The sequence below is a fragment of the Poecilia reticulata genome, chromosome 1, assembly GCF_904066995.2.
Source record: "Poecilia reticulata chromosome 1, P_reticulata-male-v2, whole genome shotgun sequence".
Taxonomy (NCBI): domain Eukaryota; kingdom Metazoa; phylum Chordata; class Actinopteri; order Cyprinodontiformes; family Poeciliidae; genus Poecilia; species Poecilia reticulata.
In genome coordinates, this window is record NC_088830.1 from 17591527 (window position 1) to 17609116 (window position 17590).

General features: G+C 39.2%; 1 protein-coding gene across 2 annotated transcripts; it reads left to right on the forward strand.

Moving 5' to 3' along the window:
* Positions 1 to 4760: 4760 nt before the first annotated feature.
* On the forward strand, positions 4761 to 17275 carry LOC103463279 (SWI/SNF-related matrix-associated actin-dependent regulator of chromatin subfamily E member 1). Of its 2 annotated transcripts, XM_008406537.3 has the most exons (11): positions 4762 to 4965; positions 6718 to 6768; positions 6890 to 6933; positions 7222 to 7326; positions 9720 to 9800; positions 10131 to 10262; positions 10493 to 10664; positions 13754 to 13926; positions 14037 to 14138; positions 14531 to 14789; positions 16084 to 17275. In XM_008406537.3, exons 2-11 carry the CDS (start codon positions 6762 to 6764, stop codon positions 16287 to 16289), a joined length of 1281 nt encoding a protein of 426 aa, XP_008404759.1. In that variant the 5' UTR covers positions 4762 to 4965; positions 6718 to 6761; the 3' UTR covers positions 16290 to 17275. The 2 variants fall into 2 exon arrangements, with proteins under 2 accessions (XP_017159657.1, XP_008404759.1); XM_017304168.2 differs by lacking the exon at positions 10131 to 10262 and having other exon boundaries at positions 4761 to 4965.
* Positions 17276 to 17590: the final 315 nt, after the last annotated feature.

The following is a 17590-nucleotide window of genomic DNA, read 5'->3' on the forward strand; positions in this document are numbered from 1 at the left end:
AAACGAGGAGAAACAGCATTCAGCTTCTATGCACCATAGATTTGGAACAGACTTCCAGAAAATTGTAAAACAGCTGAAACACTGGGTGCCTTTAAATCTCAACTTAAAACCCACCTGTTTAGAGTTGCTTATGGCTAAATTAGGGTTAGAGTGCGGGTTTTGATGTCTTCTATGTTTTTATGTCTTTAATGTTTTTAATTTCTTTTTATTTCTTTTCTACGTTTTAATGATGTAAAGCCCCCCCAGAAAACGTCCTAGTTAAACGACGTTTAACTAAAGTTCTACGGGGTTTAGAGTCCCAGTTGACGGAGTTTCAAGTAAAAACCTAGAGGTTATAGTCCTTGTCAAACGGTGTTTTTGACTAAAGTCCCTGAGGGTTAGAATCCCAATTAAACGGCGTTTAACTGAAGTCCTAAAGGGGTGCGGGTTTTAATGTTTTTATTTATTTTTAAAATCTCTTTCTCTTTCTCACTGTTTATTTAATGTTACATGCTGTTTTTATTTTAATTATGTAAAGCACTTTGAAATGCCTTGCTGCTGAAATGTGCTATACAAATAAAATTTGATTGATTGATTGATTGATTGATTGATTGATTGATTGATTGATTGATTGATTGATTGATTGATTGATTGATTGATTGATTGATTGATTGATTGATTGATTGATTGATTGATTGATTGATTGATTGATTGATTGATTGATTGATTGATTGATTGATTGATTGATACATAAATCCACAGCTCAGGTGGAACAATTTGTGAACAAGACAATTATTAGTTGTCCACAAAACAAATCTGGCATTTTTGAGAAAGTGGCAAGAAAGAAGTAAAACGTCATGATGACTACACCATCTCAACACACTGAAGATCAGAGAGAGAAGGGCAAAGTTCAAACCACCTCTTCTATCAATCATAATAACGAGGGATCATATGCTCAACTCCAACATCTTTCTGCCCAGTTTTCTAACGAAGCGGCCAAACAGATTTAAAGAGCAGAGGCAAAAGCAACGGAGGTCGATTAGTAGCTGATGTCATCTGGGACATGTAACCGTGGGAATATTATCTATGCTGCCTGGATTTTGAGCTGTTATCTTCTCATGATAGTGATAAGACTGTCGTTATACAGCAGTAGTCTTCCGTCAGAGGCCTCTTCAGGATTGTTGCAAGACTGACTGATCATTCTTGCCCACAGCAACAGCGTCTACAACAATACTTTGGAGATCCTTAGAAGATATGATTTGCAACAAGATTTAGTTTCTCATGTGGATAAATACAATATTTTTTAATTAAATTAAATTAAATTAAATTAAATTAAATTAAATTAAATTAAATTAAATTAAATTAAATTAAATTAAATTAAATTAAAGACAGAGATTCTATTATATCTTAAAGGTTAGATATGTGATGTAAAAAAATAAATATATTTCAAAATGTTCACATGTGAACTGTTAGAGAAGTCAAAGGGGCACTCCTCATTTTTGATGTCTAAATTAACATGAAGCAGATATAAGATCCTGTGCCAAAAAGAAACAGAAAAAAACCCTTTTGAATAAAAGCTTCCAGGTGTCAAATAGTAGGGTCTGTTCCTGCATGCACGTCTCAGGCATCTAATGTTATGATAAGCAACATGTGGAAGAGTTCGCTTACTTTTTTCACATCAGCGATAAAAAACGGTTAAGCTTTTGTCTCTTGATCAAAAGTGAGAGAAAGCATTTCCAGAGAACTTCTGAACTTTTTAAAATTTTATAAAGGCAAGCATAAAAGAAGAATCATTACCAGAGATGGGTGGAGTACCAATAGTTATACTCGAGCAGGAGAATAATTTTTGCTTCAACATACTTAAAACATAACTAGTTACTACACTTCTGATTGTTTCGTCGTCTTACATATTCTTTCTTCCTGTCTTGATAACCTTGGTTCACCCCGAATCCAATGTGAAAGTCAATTAAACAGACAGGCTGCTGATACTGCTCAAGGCAGCAATGGAAGGAAGAGCTCTCTAAAGACACCTGACAATAATCTGAGGGTAGCAGCTTCTAAAAATATCACTCCACCATCCACTACCAGAGTAAACTTTCAAGTCTGCTTAGTTCCACTGCCTGAGTCTATTTTGGAGAGCTCTATGGGCTTAAGAACCGGGCCTGAAACTGCTTTGGGGCAACATCTCCATCGGGCTGGTTCAAAATGTCACAGCCCCAGTTCTGCCCCTGGGCATCCACAATCCCACAGCTGAGCCCAGGAGGCCCATTATGAGAGCTAGTGTGCTTAGCTTATAGGAAGCATGTGATCTCCTCCCCCACCTCCAGATGTACTTCGCTGCAGGTGTTTGACAGTATACTGTACAAGGGCCGGACATTCCTACTGTGGATTTAGCCGCCTGCCTTTTGCATGCAGTTCTCTGAGCACCACACCTGGAGAGAAAAAGCACATCAGCATCATTAGGGTGCAGGTCAAGCAGAATTAAAAGGAGCTCTTGTAGGCGTGCAGAGTAAACAGAAAGAAACGGGGTCATAATGAACACAGTCAATTAAAAGACCCCAAACAAATGCTATTCAGGTTGAACGGACGGAGATATAGGCTAAATCCTGCGGGCTTAGGACTGTTATTTTAAGGCAACACACAACTACAACTGTTGACCTGGGCAGCTCTCACACAATGCGAACAAGAATGCAAAGTATTTCAGTTGTAGCAACAAGGGAGCAGCAAATAGGTCTCAAAAGCTTATGGCCTGTGAAGCATCCATAATGTCATGCCTAATATGCTGACACAAGTAATTGTGTTCAGGTGCATCTCAGTAAGAGAGAACATCAATGAATAGTTCATTCAGAAATTCGCCTCAAAAAGGGAAACTTATACAGTATACAAATTAATTCTGAACAGTGTGAAATGTTTAAAGGGTTATTTCTTATGTTCTTACAATTGTGGCTCGATTGACATCAGATATTTAGCTTGTAAAAAACATTAAGTAAGCATCGCATTAGAACAATTAAAAAAAGCCTCAATCAAGAAATGTTATGTCATGGCCATTTTATAGCTTACACAATCATGGCGAAGACTGCTGACTGGACAATTTTCCAGCAGACAGTGTGAGTCATGGAAAACCTTCCATAGAGAGGAGGGCAAGTCACAAAGGGATATTGCTAAAGAAGTGAGCTGTTGAGAGAGTATTTTATCAAAGGACACTAATGGAAAATTTGGTGGAATCAAAATGTGGTAGAAAAACTTGCACAATCAACAGGGACAGGCAAGAAATGTAAAACAAAGGTCAGTCGAACTGCAGCTGGAGGCACAGTTTCGAGAGTCACCACACAGACGCATGGGAGCATCAAGCTCATTTAACTGGGGCAATTGGCTGCAGATAATCAGAGCAGTCCAATAAACCGCTGAATAAAATTTCCTTATAATGTTGACACAGTCAAAAACCTAAAGACTTAGATATGCTTCAAAATTTAAAAAGTCACTCTGTTTGGGAGAATACTATTAAGGGAAGACTCAAGAACTATGCAGAGTATCCAACTATGTTTGGATACTTTTAAACCACGTTAGTTTTTTTCAATTGCTTTGTTTGCTTCTTTCAATTTCAACTTATTTATTTAAAGCAAATAAGCAAGCACAATATTCCCATGATAAATCATGGTGGAGGCAGTATGATGTCAGGAGGATGGGAATTTGGTCAAGACTTTATTTATATGGTGTCCCAGAAGTATCCAGGACATTGGCTATTATACCAGCTTTCCTTGGGTTAAACCAAACCTGAACCAGATCATGTCAGAAGCGTCTTACCTGAGCTAAAGAGAACAAGGAAGGGGCTTTTTGCAAATCAAGAAAGAATGCAGAGGCAGAAAAGTCAAGCTGCTTAAGAACGAAATGGTAGTCAGCTGTGTTTTATCAAGTTCTAAGTTAGCAAAGGAGTCAATTATACGCAACTTCATACTGCAGACAAGCTGAATGGAGATGGTGATTCAATTTTCCAGCAGGTGTTGGCGACCTGCCCACACTCCCAAAAACACCAATATCTGATTTAATTGTCGTTTTATAATGGACCAATAAAAAAAATCCTGACATAACCTCCATAGAGATACAATGGAGTCAGGTCAAAGGAACGTGAGCACTGAACCCAACAACAGAGACAGAAGTGGTCACTATTAAAGCAAAATGGGCGTCCTTGCAAACTGTTATTAAGAATCTCACAATTCAATTCAGTTCTTTGGGTCACAATTTTATTCAATATCGATCTGATTCAATACTGATTTCCGTGTTTCCGGTATTGATCTGGAAAGAAATTAATTGCAATGCCAAGATGAATTTATATTGCAAAACTGCATTAATGCAGTAAATTGTGCCAAAGGGCCCTGGACCTGCTAATTATGAAGTTTAGTGTACATGTTAGCAGGTTGACATAACTGTTCTAAAGTCTTTTCTTCATTAAACTTTAATTATAATTGTTAGAAAGCATGATTGCAAGGTTTTCATTAGCTGTAATACTACTGCAACAGACTATTTACAAGAAATTTCAAAAGATTAAAAATATAAATGAACTTTCTCAGTGACTTTCAATGTATTCAGATACACTTGTACATGAATATGGTTGTTGCACATCATGGTTTTCTAAACAGAAATCACAAGACAAGTAGTCTAACAAACAAGCTATTGATACATTCCTTAATGTTTTGACTGAAAGGCTATGTCCAAGAAGAAAATATGTCTATTTGCAGTTACATTAAAGAGAGTGAGCTGCAATACTATGAGTTTAGGGCGATTGCCATAATCGTCGAGCCGAGGCACGGGTGTTCTCACGAGAGAGCTAGGGAGGGGGTGCATTCTGGAGGATTCTGCAGCAATCATAGGAGAGGACCCCGTTTCATTCGTTTATTGTGGGGGATGTTTTCTTTCCCTTCTCAGCTAGATGGTTAGCCCCCTCCGTGAAACCCACAACATAGTGGTGGGGGGCTGAAGGTTGTAGTGGTGAGTTGTCCGGCTGTCATTGCAGCAAGCTGGCATTTTTTTTTTTTTTGCCTCCACTTGAATCTGAGTTAGTTTACGTGTCCGTGGACGGTTCGACTTGACGCTGCATGCTGTTACCGTGTCTGGAGGTGTCCTTTTCTTTTCATTGAGGTGGCTAACCTATTAGCTAGTTATCGCTAATGTTAGCTGATTAGCTTCATTAAACGTGGCACAATTATAATCACAATAAATCCAAAGTATACATAATAAAGCAGCCCCTCAATGGACATGTAGTCAGCGTTTGTTTTTGAGTAGCGAACTAGAAATTCCTTCATTAGCTGTTGTCGGTTACTGGCTAACGTTAGCGTGATAGCTAACTCCCAGCTAGTCCGTTTTTGAGAACAATGAAAACCAGTCAACATTACACTGTTTCACAATAGCAAGCATTCCAATACATTCACAATTTAAACATTTAAGTCCGAGACGATGCTACGCTGTCAGCAACGCTGATTCACTATCACAGGGGCGTAGCGTTTCTTTTGACGGATTAGGAGGTGGGGGATCCGAAATTTGGGATGGGGGAGATGGTCAGCCCAAAACCAATTAATCATCACCGTTTCAAGTTCTATAAATTTAATGAACGCTAAATGAATTTAATAGGTTCTAAATCAGTTGTGGGCTTTTGCTTGTATTTTTTTAGGTGACATTTAGAACCTATTAAATATAAAAAGTCACCCAACACAACATCTTGTATTTTTTTTGTATGTCTAGAGTCATAAAATGTACTTAAAAAGGATATTAGGACACATTCATTATGTTTCCGACAGAAATGTGTTTAAACATGAGATACTGAATTACCTAAACTCAGACTCAGACCTGATTATACCAATATCGCTTATTCTGATTTCTCTTAAGAAAACAAAAAAAAAAAAAACGTGTAATTAAATAAGACATAAAAAAGAGCATTCAAAAGCTTTTATGGCCTAGAACGACCATTATATTCGGGACATCGTGCTGCATATGTGTTAGTAGCAGCTGTAAAACAATGCTTTACTAATATTATGAGCAAACTTGAACAGACCATTTCAGAAATAATCAAACATTGTGAATCTGGTGTGCTAAAAAAACAAAAAAAATCAGTTTTAGTAGGAATATTCCCTGGAGAATGTGGCTCAGGGATACCTAAGTCCAGCTACCATTCTGCAACTTTTGTTGCATCCCTTCTCCAATAGGCTTGAATTTTTTCATTAATGACATTCTGATAACACCAGTAAAGAAAAGCTTTACTCATAGTGGAAAGAGGAAGGAATTTATTGTATTGACTGGATTAAAGTCAGAACACGGTAGCTTAAATCATTATTTAAAAGTAACAGGAAAACCGAAACTTTTTGTGTGATTGTGGTTTACCTGAGACAGTACAGGATATTTTGATAAAGTGTAAAAAAGAAGAAAACATGCCAATGAGGGCATTCAACCATTGATTCGTGTATGTTGCAGAAGGGATGCATCTAAAGGCTGCAGGCTAGTAGCTCTTGTTGGTAACATATTTGTCCCAACCTGGCATTGCTTTGTCTGAAATTGCATAAAGAAAGAGAAAGAAAAAGCACGTGCTAAGAAGCTGAAATTTATAGTAATGTCTGTGTCTTCATAACCCAGTATGAATGTAACTGTTTTGTGCTTTTTTAAATTTTTTATAAACATCTATCACTATCTTATGTCACATCATCTGTACAATATAAATTGTTGTCATGATGTCAAACTTGCGCATTTCAGATTCAATGACTGGAATTGACTGAAACCACCGTCTCGCTGCAAAAATGTCTAGTAAGTAATTAGAAATAATTGTAACTGATAGGGACCACCTTTACGAGACAATAAGGAGTCACTAAAGTGTCCCAATTATTGAGCCTTTCCTGGTTTTTATGTATGTTTTAATTCACAACAGAGAGACCATCCTATGCCCCCCCGCCGCCTCCTGCCCCAACGACTGTAAGTATGCAGGTTGCTCTAACTAATATGAGTACCACATGGTAAAGTTACATCTTTAAACAGACGCACTAATGATAAACATCTTCTCATGGCAATTATGTTCCTTGTAGCATTAATGAAAGTTTGTTTTGCATCTTTTCTACTTACTTAACCCCCCAAACCACCATAAAATCGCTTCTTACATTTCTTTTTTTTATGTAATGGGCTGTTTTCTTTTGTGTTAAATCCTCCCACTGGCTGTGTTATGTCATTTCTCATTCATATTTATGTCTTATTTGTTTCCATCAGCAAATGCCCAACACACCCGGGTTTGTGGGGTACAACCCATACAGTCATCTGGCCTACAACAACTACAGACTGGGAGGGAGCCAAAGCAGCAACAGTCGGGCAACGGTATGAATATGAGCCAAGTGAAAACATTGTGACTCGGTACTTTAATCAGTTGGAAAGCTCATACCTGTCATCAGTTATTTTCCATTGAAACTTTGATTAGTAATTAAACCAAAGAATGCAGAAGACTTTACAAACATCATTAGAATGTCAGCATTTTGGTTTTGTTCTGATCCAATGAGAAGGAAAGATTTTTGTTTTTACACATCTGCTTAAAAGTAAAATGCTGCCAGGCAATTCGTGTGAGGTGTCTGCCTTATTTCATTTCTGAGACTGAACTGGAAATATGCGTCATTCCACAGTCAAACCTGCAGTAAAACAGTCCATCTGTGTCCATTCAGATCCCACCTTCCTTTCTAATTCTGCATTTCTGACAGCCATCTTAAATAACCCATGCCTTCAGTGTTGCCATGGCAGTGCAGACTTGCTGCTCAACATGGCTCTAGCTGCTGAGCAATAATTTAGTCGCTGCATGCAAGCGGTGGTTGGCTGACTCTGATAATGGCATTATGTCTCGCTATGGGCTAATCTCAGCTTAAATGAGATTTTTTTTAATTTTTTTTATTTTTATTTCTCATAAGCAGCCCAGTTCCCTGATTTCTGCACAACCTTCAACTGTTAAAGATGTGCATGTCTTCTAAAAGTGCTCTGAGGTGACTTTGTTGTGAATTATAAGAAAACTTAATTCAACAGATTAAGTGATGTTCACTACAGTTTTAACAAAATCCCATCAATATTCATGGCCTAGTATAAAATTATTTTGCATATACTATGGTACCTCAGTTTAGGCACAAACAAAATTGTTTGAAATTATAACAAAGGAAAGCAACAGTTAAATCCTGCTAAAATAATCTAACATATTAATTATTGCAAGTAGAGTAATGTTTTTTTAAAAAATTTATTTATTTGTTGTTTTCATATGAATACATAAACTTGAAAATAACTGGATTTGTGTTGCTTGTAAAGGAAGGAAATTGGCAAATTTATTCCAGGCAGCTGATGGATAGTGTGCAGCAACCAGTGAAAATATAGGTCTTAGACATCTCATTGTAATTGAATTAGTATGACGGAATATTTTAGCAGTTTTCTAAACTAGTAACCAGCCCATGTATAAAGAGGATGCATCTGGGAATGATTATCATTTCATATTATAATGTTTCTTCTAATGAAATTCTTACTAATTCTTCTTTCTGAAATGATAAACGAAATGACAAAGGCATCAAATATGTGAAAAGATCCAATCATCACAACCAGATTCATTGACCTTGCAGCTCAAACTCTACATCAAAAAAGCAAATTTGCAGTGACGTTTTAATATTTTGAAGCAAATTCAACAGACAGTCAAAAACGATTGTAGCGTGAAAGATCTTTGAGTGGTTAGGTCTTTAGTGTCCTCGTCTGTCGGAGATGCCGCTGCACTTTTTCAATAAATACACGAGGCGAAACTCACAGCAGAGGTCATGTCGGGGCACTTTTCCAGACATTTTCTCACCAAAAATGACACTATTTTCTGAGCTCTAAATTAAATATGACACGCCTGGGTGAAAATACTGCAGCAATTCAGCACAGCAGCTCAATTTCTAATGACAAATTTTCACTTTTTAAAGCCTCTTTTGTATCGAGAGACTCTGGAGATCTCCCATCTAGCCGTTGTTCTATCAGAGAGGATACACCTTCCAAGTCTTAGAACCTGTAAGAAAATAGTTTCCTGGAGCTGTTTTTCTCAAAAGTTGTTACCTTTCCACCTAAATTTCAGCAAGCTCCTCCTTACATTTGATCTAAATTTCAACTAAATACAGATGGTGCAGATTTCTCTGCGAGGTTCATCCTGGTTGTGAATCACACTCTGAGTTGGCCAACGTGAAACAACAACATGCCGGTGTCAAGGTTTGACTGTCAAAATGACATTGCTCTTTCTGCGTCACATGTGGGTTTAATAAGCCCGCGCCTCACACTCGCTCCATTCTTCTCTGTTTGAAGTTTCTGCAGGATAATTTAAAAAATGTTGTGACATTTCATATTTTCAGCAACAATAGGAGAATCATCAAAGCTTCAGAGGATAATTGTCCGGGCTGTTATTCACAAATGGTCAAAAAACGATTAAATGTTTTTGTCAGGGTATAAATCCAGGGGTTTCTACACAGTCTGGAAAAGTTTGGAAGTTGATTTAACGTATTCCAGGTCTCTTTTTAAACATGGCAAAAGTGTAGTCGCCTCGTTACAGCCAGCTGATCAGCAGTAGGTAGCAGAGGGGGGCATTATAGTGCATTACAAATCTGGAAAAACCTCTGATCACTGGCATTCTGTTCAGAGATACAAGTCATGTTTGAACACTTCATCTCATTGCGCAAAAAGCTTGAATAATTCAAAATCGCTCTTTGTTTCTGTTTTACAAGAATTCCTCTGGAATAAACATCCCAAAGCCCCCAAAACCACCTGACAAGCCACTGATGCCCTACATGAGATACAGTCGGAAGGTGTGTACACTCTTTAAAATCGCTATTTTTGTTTTTTTTAAATCATCATTTTGTGTGCTACTGACAGGCTCGTTTCATTTTCTTTAGATATGCTGTAAACTCAGTTAGATGCACATTTGTTTCAGATGTTTAAAGTTGTTAAGCAAGGTAAGATGTGAAGCCAGAGATTTAGGTAGGAGTGTCAACATCCTAGTGGGATTTATCCGCTTTGGATCTGGAACTTAAAGCACACGGCCTCCTCTGGTTTGTGACCTCTCTGCAAAGAGATAACCACCTATCGCCCCTCCAACCCAACCCAACCCCACACCCATGTCTGGTTCTCATCACCAGGTTTGGGATCAAGTAAAAGCCTCCAATCCTGATCTGAAGCTATGGGAAATTGGGAAGATAATCGGTGGAATGTGGAGGGACCTCACTGATGAGGAGAAACAGGATTATTTGAATGACTACGAAGCAGAGAAGGTTGGTTGTTTTACAGAGGGGTGTGTTTGGGGTTGGTGGGTGACAAGTAGCTGTGTCCCCGAAGGTTGTGGGTCACCCCAGACGTCGCTCCTTCTTTCTACCAGACATGAGTAAAACCTCTTTTCTTGTTTATTCTTTGCTGATTGAAACAACCAACCACATGTTGAGTCTGCTTGCTTTTTGTTTTTTTGCTTTTTCCGGTGTCATTCCTGTCATCTTTTCCGCTGTAGATTGAGTATAACGAGAGCATGAAGGCCTATCACAACTCACCAGCGTACCTGGCCTATGTCAACGCAAAAAGCCGGGCCGAGGCCGCTCTGGAGGAGGAGAGTCGCCAGAGGCAGTCCAGACTGGACAAGGGCGAGCCTTATATGAGCATCCAGCCAGCAGAGGATCCAGACGGTAAGGCCACTCAGTTAAATGCTTTGTTTCCCGAGGTTTGGGGCACGGTGACAGAGCTGTAATTATTGCAGCCCGACCACACAGATTTACAAGCCTCCACTCCCTGAAAGTCTCTTTCTCCCCTCCTACGCTGCTACATCCATCCTCAGTTTATGTAATTCTACCTTTGAAATGAAATGTTTTTTCCTTCAAGTTGCAAATGAAGACAAATTTTGTTTTAGTTGTGCACCAGCGTTTACATTCTTGAGATCGGTTTAGACATGATTACCAAATTTACATTCTTTTGTCTGTTGTCATAAAGTCTGATACACACACACGCTCACACACACACACACACACACACACACACACACACACACACACATAGATTTAGACAGCATAAGACATTTGAGTTACACCCACCTCCAGGAAATGATGCTTGTCTGGGGTCGGGCTGGGTTACAGTAGAAGTTAATGATGTGCAGGAAAACTACAGATAAAACAGCTGCTATTTAGAAACACCCCAGACCATAAAAAAAAGTTAAAGCCGACATCCCAGCGGGTCACGTACAGAACAAGCTGCACGTATGGCAATAATTAAATAAGGTTTAGCTCTCCGGGTGGCAACATAGTGACAGATTATGTTTTATTAATAAAACCCTTTATGATAATCCGCTCCTAATCTCTTTCCATAAACAACTTCTCTCTCTCTCCCTCTCTCTTTTTTTTTTACTTTAACCATCAAAACAGGTTGTAACTTTTTCAAAAGCTCATACGGGCAGTCAGGTAAATTGTTGTTTTGTAGCTTTGTCTTGGGTGTAATTTGATCATTAATCTCAGACATTTAAATGTTTCTGTTTTTACTAACACCTTGAACGCTTCCAGCAGACTGAGGTGGGGAAAAAACGAGGACACGATGAGGGATGAGGTTGAGTGAGTTTCCCACGCATTATTGAGACGTACCTCGGCTGAATTTGTGAACCAGAGAGAAGCTTAATTCCCACACGATACCTTTAGAACCTGTCACCCCTCTTGAATGCTTCCTGTTGCGGCGGGAGAGCTCCTATATGTGCTCTTTGAAGTTTTCATCTTGGCATGTGCGACTCATTTCTACTTTGTTGTTGTCAGAGCTTCACAGTTGCACAGTTGTTGCACAGCAGCAGCAACAACACTGGGCGGTTACCAGCGAACCAAACAAAGCTACAACACAGTGCGTAATTAAGGCCTTCAAAATCCAAAGCAATCAACACATCGGTAATTTAATGTGATGATGCAAGTGCTCAGCCGTGTTGTAACATTTATATACATGCAGAGTACTCTTCAGATAAGTGTCATTAAATTGGAAATCTGTTAGAAGGTTGTTAAAATACCAACGGTTACCATAATGTAGTGTTTCACCTGAAGGGGTCTGAAAAGGTTTTCAACGTCACAAATGTAATCATTTTAAAGTGTCACAAATCTGAGGATTTTTCACGATTGGTTTAAAGTACATTCGCTGCTTTTTCATCTTTGACATTATTTTTGCTAGTCTTGACAAATGCAGTGAAAAGCTTTCCTTTGTTGTGTCATTTGTCTCTCAGAATGGATATTTTATGCTTCACGTTGCATCAAAACATGACGTATAGAAGCAATAAACCCCAGATGTTCAGTCTTTTCCCCCTGAAACCCAGAGAGAAAATTCTGGTCCTGAAACGAACTTTCTGACTTGTAATTGCATGTTCAGTGTATGTTAAGAGGTTTGGCTTGAAAACAAGGTTTCATAATTAGTCAGAGCAATTGCCAAAAACTATTAGAAAGCTTACTGTGTACCGGGAAGGGCAGTAAAGTGAGCTACAAACGCATTTGACTCACGAGACAAAGCTAAAAAAAAAATCTATTTAAGTTGTTTAATGTGTATTTAGATTAAAGATGTAATTAGGTCAGCGAGTTATTAGGGATTTTTTTTTTCATAAATAATCATGTGCCTTAATTGTTCAGACTGCTAGCTTGTGATCTGAGGACAATTTTGGGATAAGGAACAGCTGCTGATAAATTAAAACTACAGAGTGTATCTTAAACATTTGTCTCCACACAGTGACCCGTAATAAACTCCTAATCCTACTCCAGCAACAATAATAGGTAATTTCCCTTTAAAGTATTTTTATATAACAGCATATATATTTATTGGGATGCCCAGTGATCGTTCAGAAACCTTACGTTTTTCTTGCAGTAGCAAAATCTCACATCAAACAACATAAGAAGAAAACTATATAGGGCTTAAAAGATTTATATTGTAAAATCTGCCACTGAGAAATATTTTGTTTTGTTAAAATCCCTCTTCTTCCATAATGAATGCCAAAAATAATTTCTATAACATAATCGTCTAATTTTTTAAAGCTCATCAGAGTGGTAATGAGCTGTTAGTCATTTCCATGGAGGATAATGAAACAAATGATAAATATTGTATATGAAAAAGCAACTTATACCCATCGTGAAGCATAGTAGAGGATGTGTGATGCCATGAGTTGTTTTTATCAAACAGCGTCTTTGGGAACGTTGATAGACTGACTACAAGGCGTCATCAGCTCTTGAAGTAGCAGGACATTTGAAAGAAAATCTGATGGGATCTACTAATAAACTGCAAATGGGTCGTTATCGGGTCTTCCAGCCCGGTATCGATTTAAAACGTATGGCTCAATAACACAGAAATCATTTAAACTCCAAAATCAACCGTCTTCCATTTCCAACTAGCGTTCTAAATCCTATTAAAACCTTGTGGAAGAAAGCTAGAAGGAAGATAACATAAAAGAAGACTTTGGACTATCTTTAGCACATTACTGAGTTAATATGCTCCAATTAAAAGTTTGGGATTTTTACATTTTTTTTTAGCATTTTAATGTGGGATTTTGCTACTGCAGTTAAGGGCAATTTATTTTCAGGGTTTCCCTCCCCCCCCCCACATCGTGGGAATTGTAGAAGACCGTGTTCTCAGCTAAAATGCTACAAATACCGCGCTACATCCTGCCTTCCGTTTGGACACAGCAGCTCTAGCATCATCTGTAGTGGACCCTCAGTAATTTCCTGATCGACCTGCATTTCCTGCAGCAGCCCGGTGTGTTTGTTGTCTCCAGACTACGACGACGGCTTTTCCGTGAAACACACAGCTGCTGCTCGTTTCCAGCGCAACCACCGCCTGATCAGCGAGATCCTGAGCGAGAGCGTCGTCCCAGACGTGCGGTCCGTCGTCACCACCGCCCGCATGCAGGTGCTCAAACGCCAGGTCCAGTCGCTAATGGTGCATCAGGTGAGACCAAAAAACCACGGCGTCGCATTACTCTGGGCTCTGTGCGACAGCTTTGCTTTCATTGACTCATTATTTTATTAACTGTGGCGCCTGGATGTCCTGCTTCGCAGAGAAAATTGGAGGCAGAGTTGCTACAGATTGAAGACCGCCACCAGGACAAGAAAAGAAAATTCATTGAAGCCACAGAGTCGTTCAACAATGAGCTCAAAAGGGTATGGCATCTTTTACATTAAATCAGGTCATTGCTTACCTGCACGCGAGCTTCAGTTTGCATGCCGCATGCAGCTTGGGCCCTGCGCCAGTCTCAGTCTGTCCTGCAGCCCACAGCTGGGGCTAACTCCATCCACATGTCCTCATAATGCTGTTGCTGTCATTTATTATTTGAGGGCCCTATATTAGTCTTGAATGCAGCATTTGACTTTTACAACAGGTGGCGCCATTTATCCTATAAAGAGCTCCTTGAGGACACAACGTGCAGCAACACATGTTTTAGTTATCCAAATTAAACTTTCATTGATCTCGTTGTAAACAGTTTCTTTGTGCAGAGTGTCCACATGCAATAGCAAACACGTTTCTCATTCATGTTTTTTTTTTTTTTGTCCAGTTGTGCTGCATGAAGGTGGAAGTGGACATGGAGAAGATCTCTGCGGAGATCGCTGCAGCGGAAGAGGTGGCACGTAAGCGGATGGCGGAACGCGAGAAGGACGGGGGGGACCGAGTGGCGAGAGAGGCGCCCACCTGCGTCTTGGCAGAGGAGGAAAAACATGTTTGTGCTACACATGGCAAAAAGTCCCAGCCGAACTCTCACAGTGAAAGCAGCAAGGAAGGAGAGGACGCAGAGTCGAATGCTGCAGATCCACCAGGTGAGCAGCGATGGCTTTTGTGGTGGGGTGCGCAGCCTTTATGCAACTTTGTGAGTGATTCATGGACGACCCAGTTGAGATGGTGCCACCACAATACCAAACTGACTCATTCAGGATGGAGTACCTGCAAACAAGGAGTCTTATGTTTTCATTTCCATTCAACACATGGTTGAATACAACACTCCCTAGCAGGACGAAAGACACACAGTGCCTTGCAAAAAGGTGCCTTCAATTTCAGGTTTTGTCACATCGCAACCACAAACTGCAGTGCATTTTATTGGGATTTGACGCAACAGATCAACACAAAGTGGTGTGAAGTGCAAACTCAATACCTTAAATATTCAATACCCTTATATCAATATCGATTGGAAGTTACTTTTGCAGTTTCTCTTTAGCAGCTTTGCACATGTAGGGACTGAAATCGTCTTAGTTCAAAGTGTCTTCTTAGCTCTGGCTGTATGCTTACGGACATTGTCCTGTTGGAGATTGAACCTCGTCTCAAGTTTTAAGTCTTGAACTGCTTTTGTCCTCAGATGACCAAAACCATCCACACAGGATGATGCTGTCACGGTGATAGTAGTGTGTTCATGGTGACATCAAGTATTGGGTTTCTTTCACACGTTGCATACAGACCAAAAAGGTATATTTTGATATCATCTGACCCTGATCACATTCTGTCATGCGTTTGTGGTTTCATCATGTTTGGAGAGCTTGGTTAAAAATGGTTACGATTCTGTTGCCGTCTTGACCGCTCCACTGGTTAATGCTTTGTTTCAGGGCTGCAATTAATGATTATTTTAATTATTGATTAATCTGTTGATTATTCTGACAATAAATTGACTAATTTAATTTAAAAAAAAAGGCACATTCTGCAGATTTTTTAATCAAGACTTTTGGTAACACTTTATTTGAAGGGGTGTGCATAAGACTGACATGACATTGTCATAAACATAACACCTGTCATTAACATGAAGAAGTCTATGAATATTTATGACAGTTGTCATGAAGTGTCATTCGGTAAATAATGACACTTTTAATGCAAAGTTGCTCTAAAAGTCCATTAAATGTGCCAACTTTGCATTACAATATTAGCTGTACAATGAAAGAAATAACGAATTCAATTCCCTTTGTACGTTTGATTAGGATGCAGCTGCAGCTTAAAAACACCTCTAAAATCAACATGTGAACAGCTTGTTAATTATTTTTTGGATTAACCGATTAATGACTGGATAGCAAAAAGTGCTTTTAAAATACTGATTAGGTAGGTTTAATTCATTTTATTTTTCTAATGCAGTGAAGCAAAAAGCTTCAGAGGAGATGGAGGCCCATGCAGGCAGCGAGGAGGGAGCGTCAGAGGACAAGGAGAGCGTCCCCGAGGGAGCCATGGAGGAGGGAACCAGCGACAGCAACACAGGCTCGGAGACCACCTCCGCACAGACAGAAGACGCCACGACCAGCGAGCCATCAGAGGGACCCGGCAAGGCGAGGGCAGCCCACTGAGCTCAGCGGCAAACATGGTGGAAACCCGCGTGGCTGCCACTCCATCTGCTTGACTCTCTGATTACAGAAATTGCACAATCTCATGTTTGTTGTCAAAGTGTAAAAGCAGCCATTCAGACGGGCTGATTGCTTAACAAGCCTGAGACTGCAGTTGAGGTTACAAACCTGAAACTTGCAGACACACAGTGAATACAATAATCATAATCATAAAAAATAAATAAATAAATCTGCACTCTAAGTCGACAAAGCAATGACCTTGTCTAAAATCAATGGCTGCTACAATTTGCCACAAAAGCCCACGTGAAGGCACTATATTTTCGGCTTCTTTGGAAGAGTGCACACAAAGCCCTTCATCAGCACATACTGAAACATATCTCTAGCACTATGTCTGGCAGACAAACAAAACTGCTCAGTGTTACGTTTAACTTTGTTCTTTGTGTTGTAATGCCATTGTTGCTTTTATTGTTTTGCATGTTGCAGGTCAAAAAAATAAATAAATAAAAAATGTTGTTGAAGAGTGGAGCTAAGTGACCATCTCCTAGGCAGGAGAATATTTGTTTACTCTCTGTATCAGTATTACAGTAACGGTATTGTCTCAGGAGTTTGTAGTCATTTAGTAGTAGTTACTCTTTAATTTATTATCAACATTTTTATTATTCTTGTGCATTGGGTGCTCTAGGTCCAGCTCGTCTTTAAGTATATCTCGTCTGATCATTGATGCTGTACAATGCTAAAGTGTTCTAAAGTCTGCTGGCTGCCAATCAAATCAAAAGCAGTATGCTTAGAACATGTGTTGTTTGGATCAGTATTGCGGTTTTTAGCAGGAATCTTTTACATGTCCAGTTAATGTGTACATGGTGTAACGAGGTTTGCTTAAACGTGAATTTTCATGTTGTAAAACGGTTAGGACACTCATTATTAACATGCAGTCTTAAGATGAATTTCATTTTTGCATATTTATACAAATAAACTTTTCTACCCTGAAATACAGCTGTCTCTTTGTTTTGGAAAACATGCCTGAATATTAGTAATATATATTTAAAATACAAGTTGGCTCCTCGGGTGCATCTGTCTCAGTAAATTGAAATATCAAAAAGTTTATTTATTCCAACGATGCATTTCTTTCAACCGAGGCCTTTTCCCTGTTTTTTTTTTTTTCATGAAAAACACTTCTTAGTCATTTTGTCAACATATTCTCCCTCCTGAGCTGTGGATCTCTGCAGCTCCTCAGGAGTTACCACAGTGCTCTTAGCTGCTCCTCTGGGTCAATTTCTCATTGGCTGGCTTTTCGCTTTAGGCTG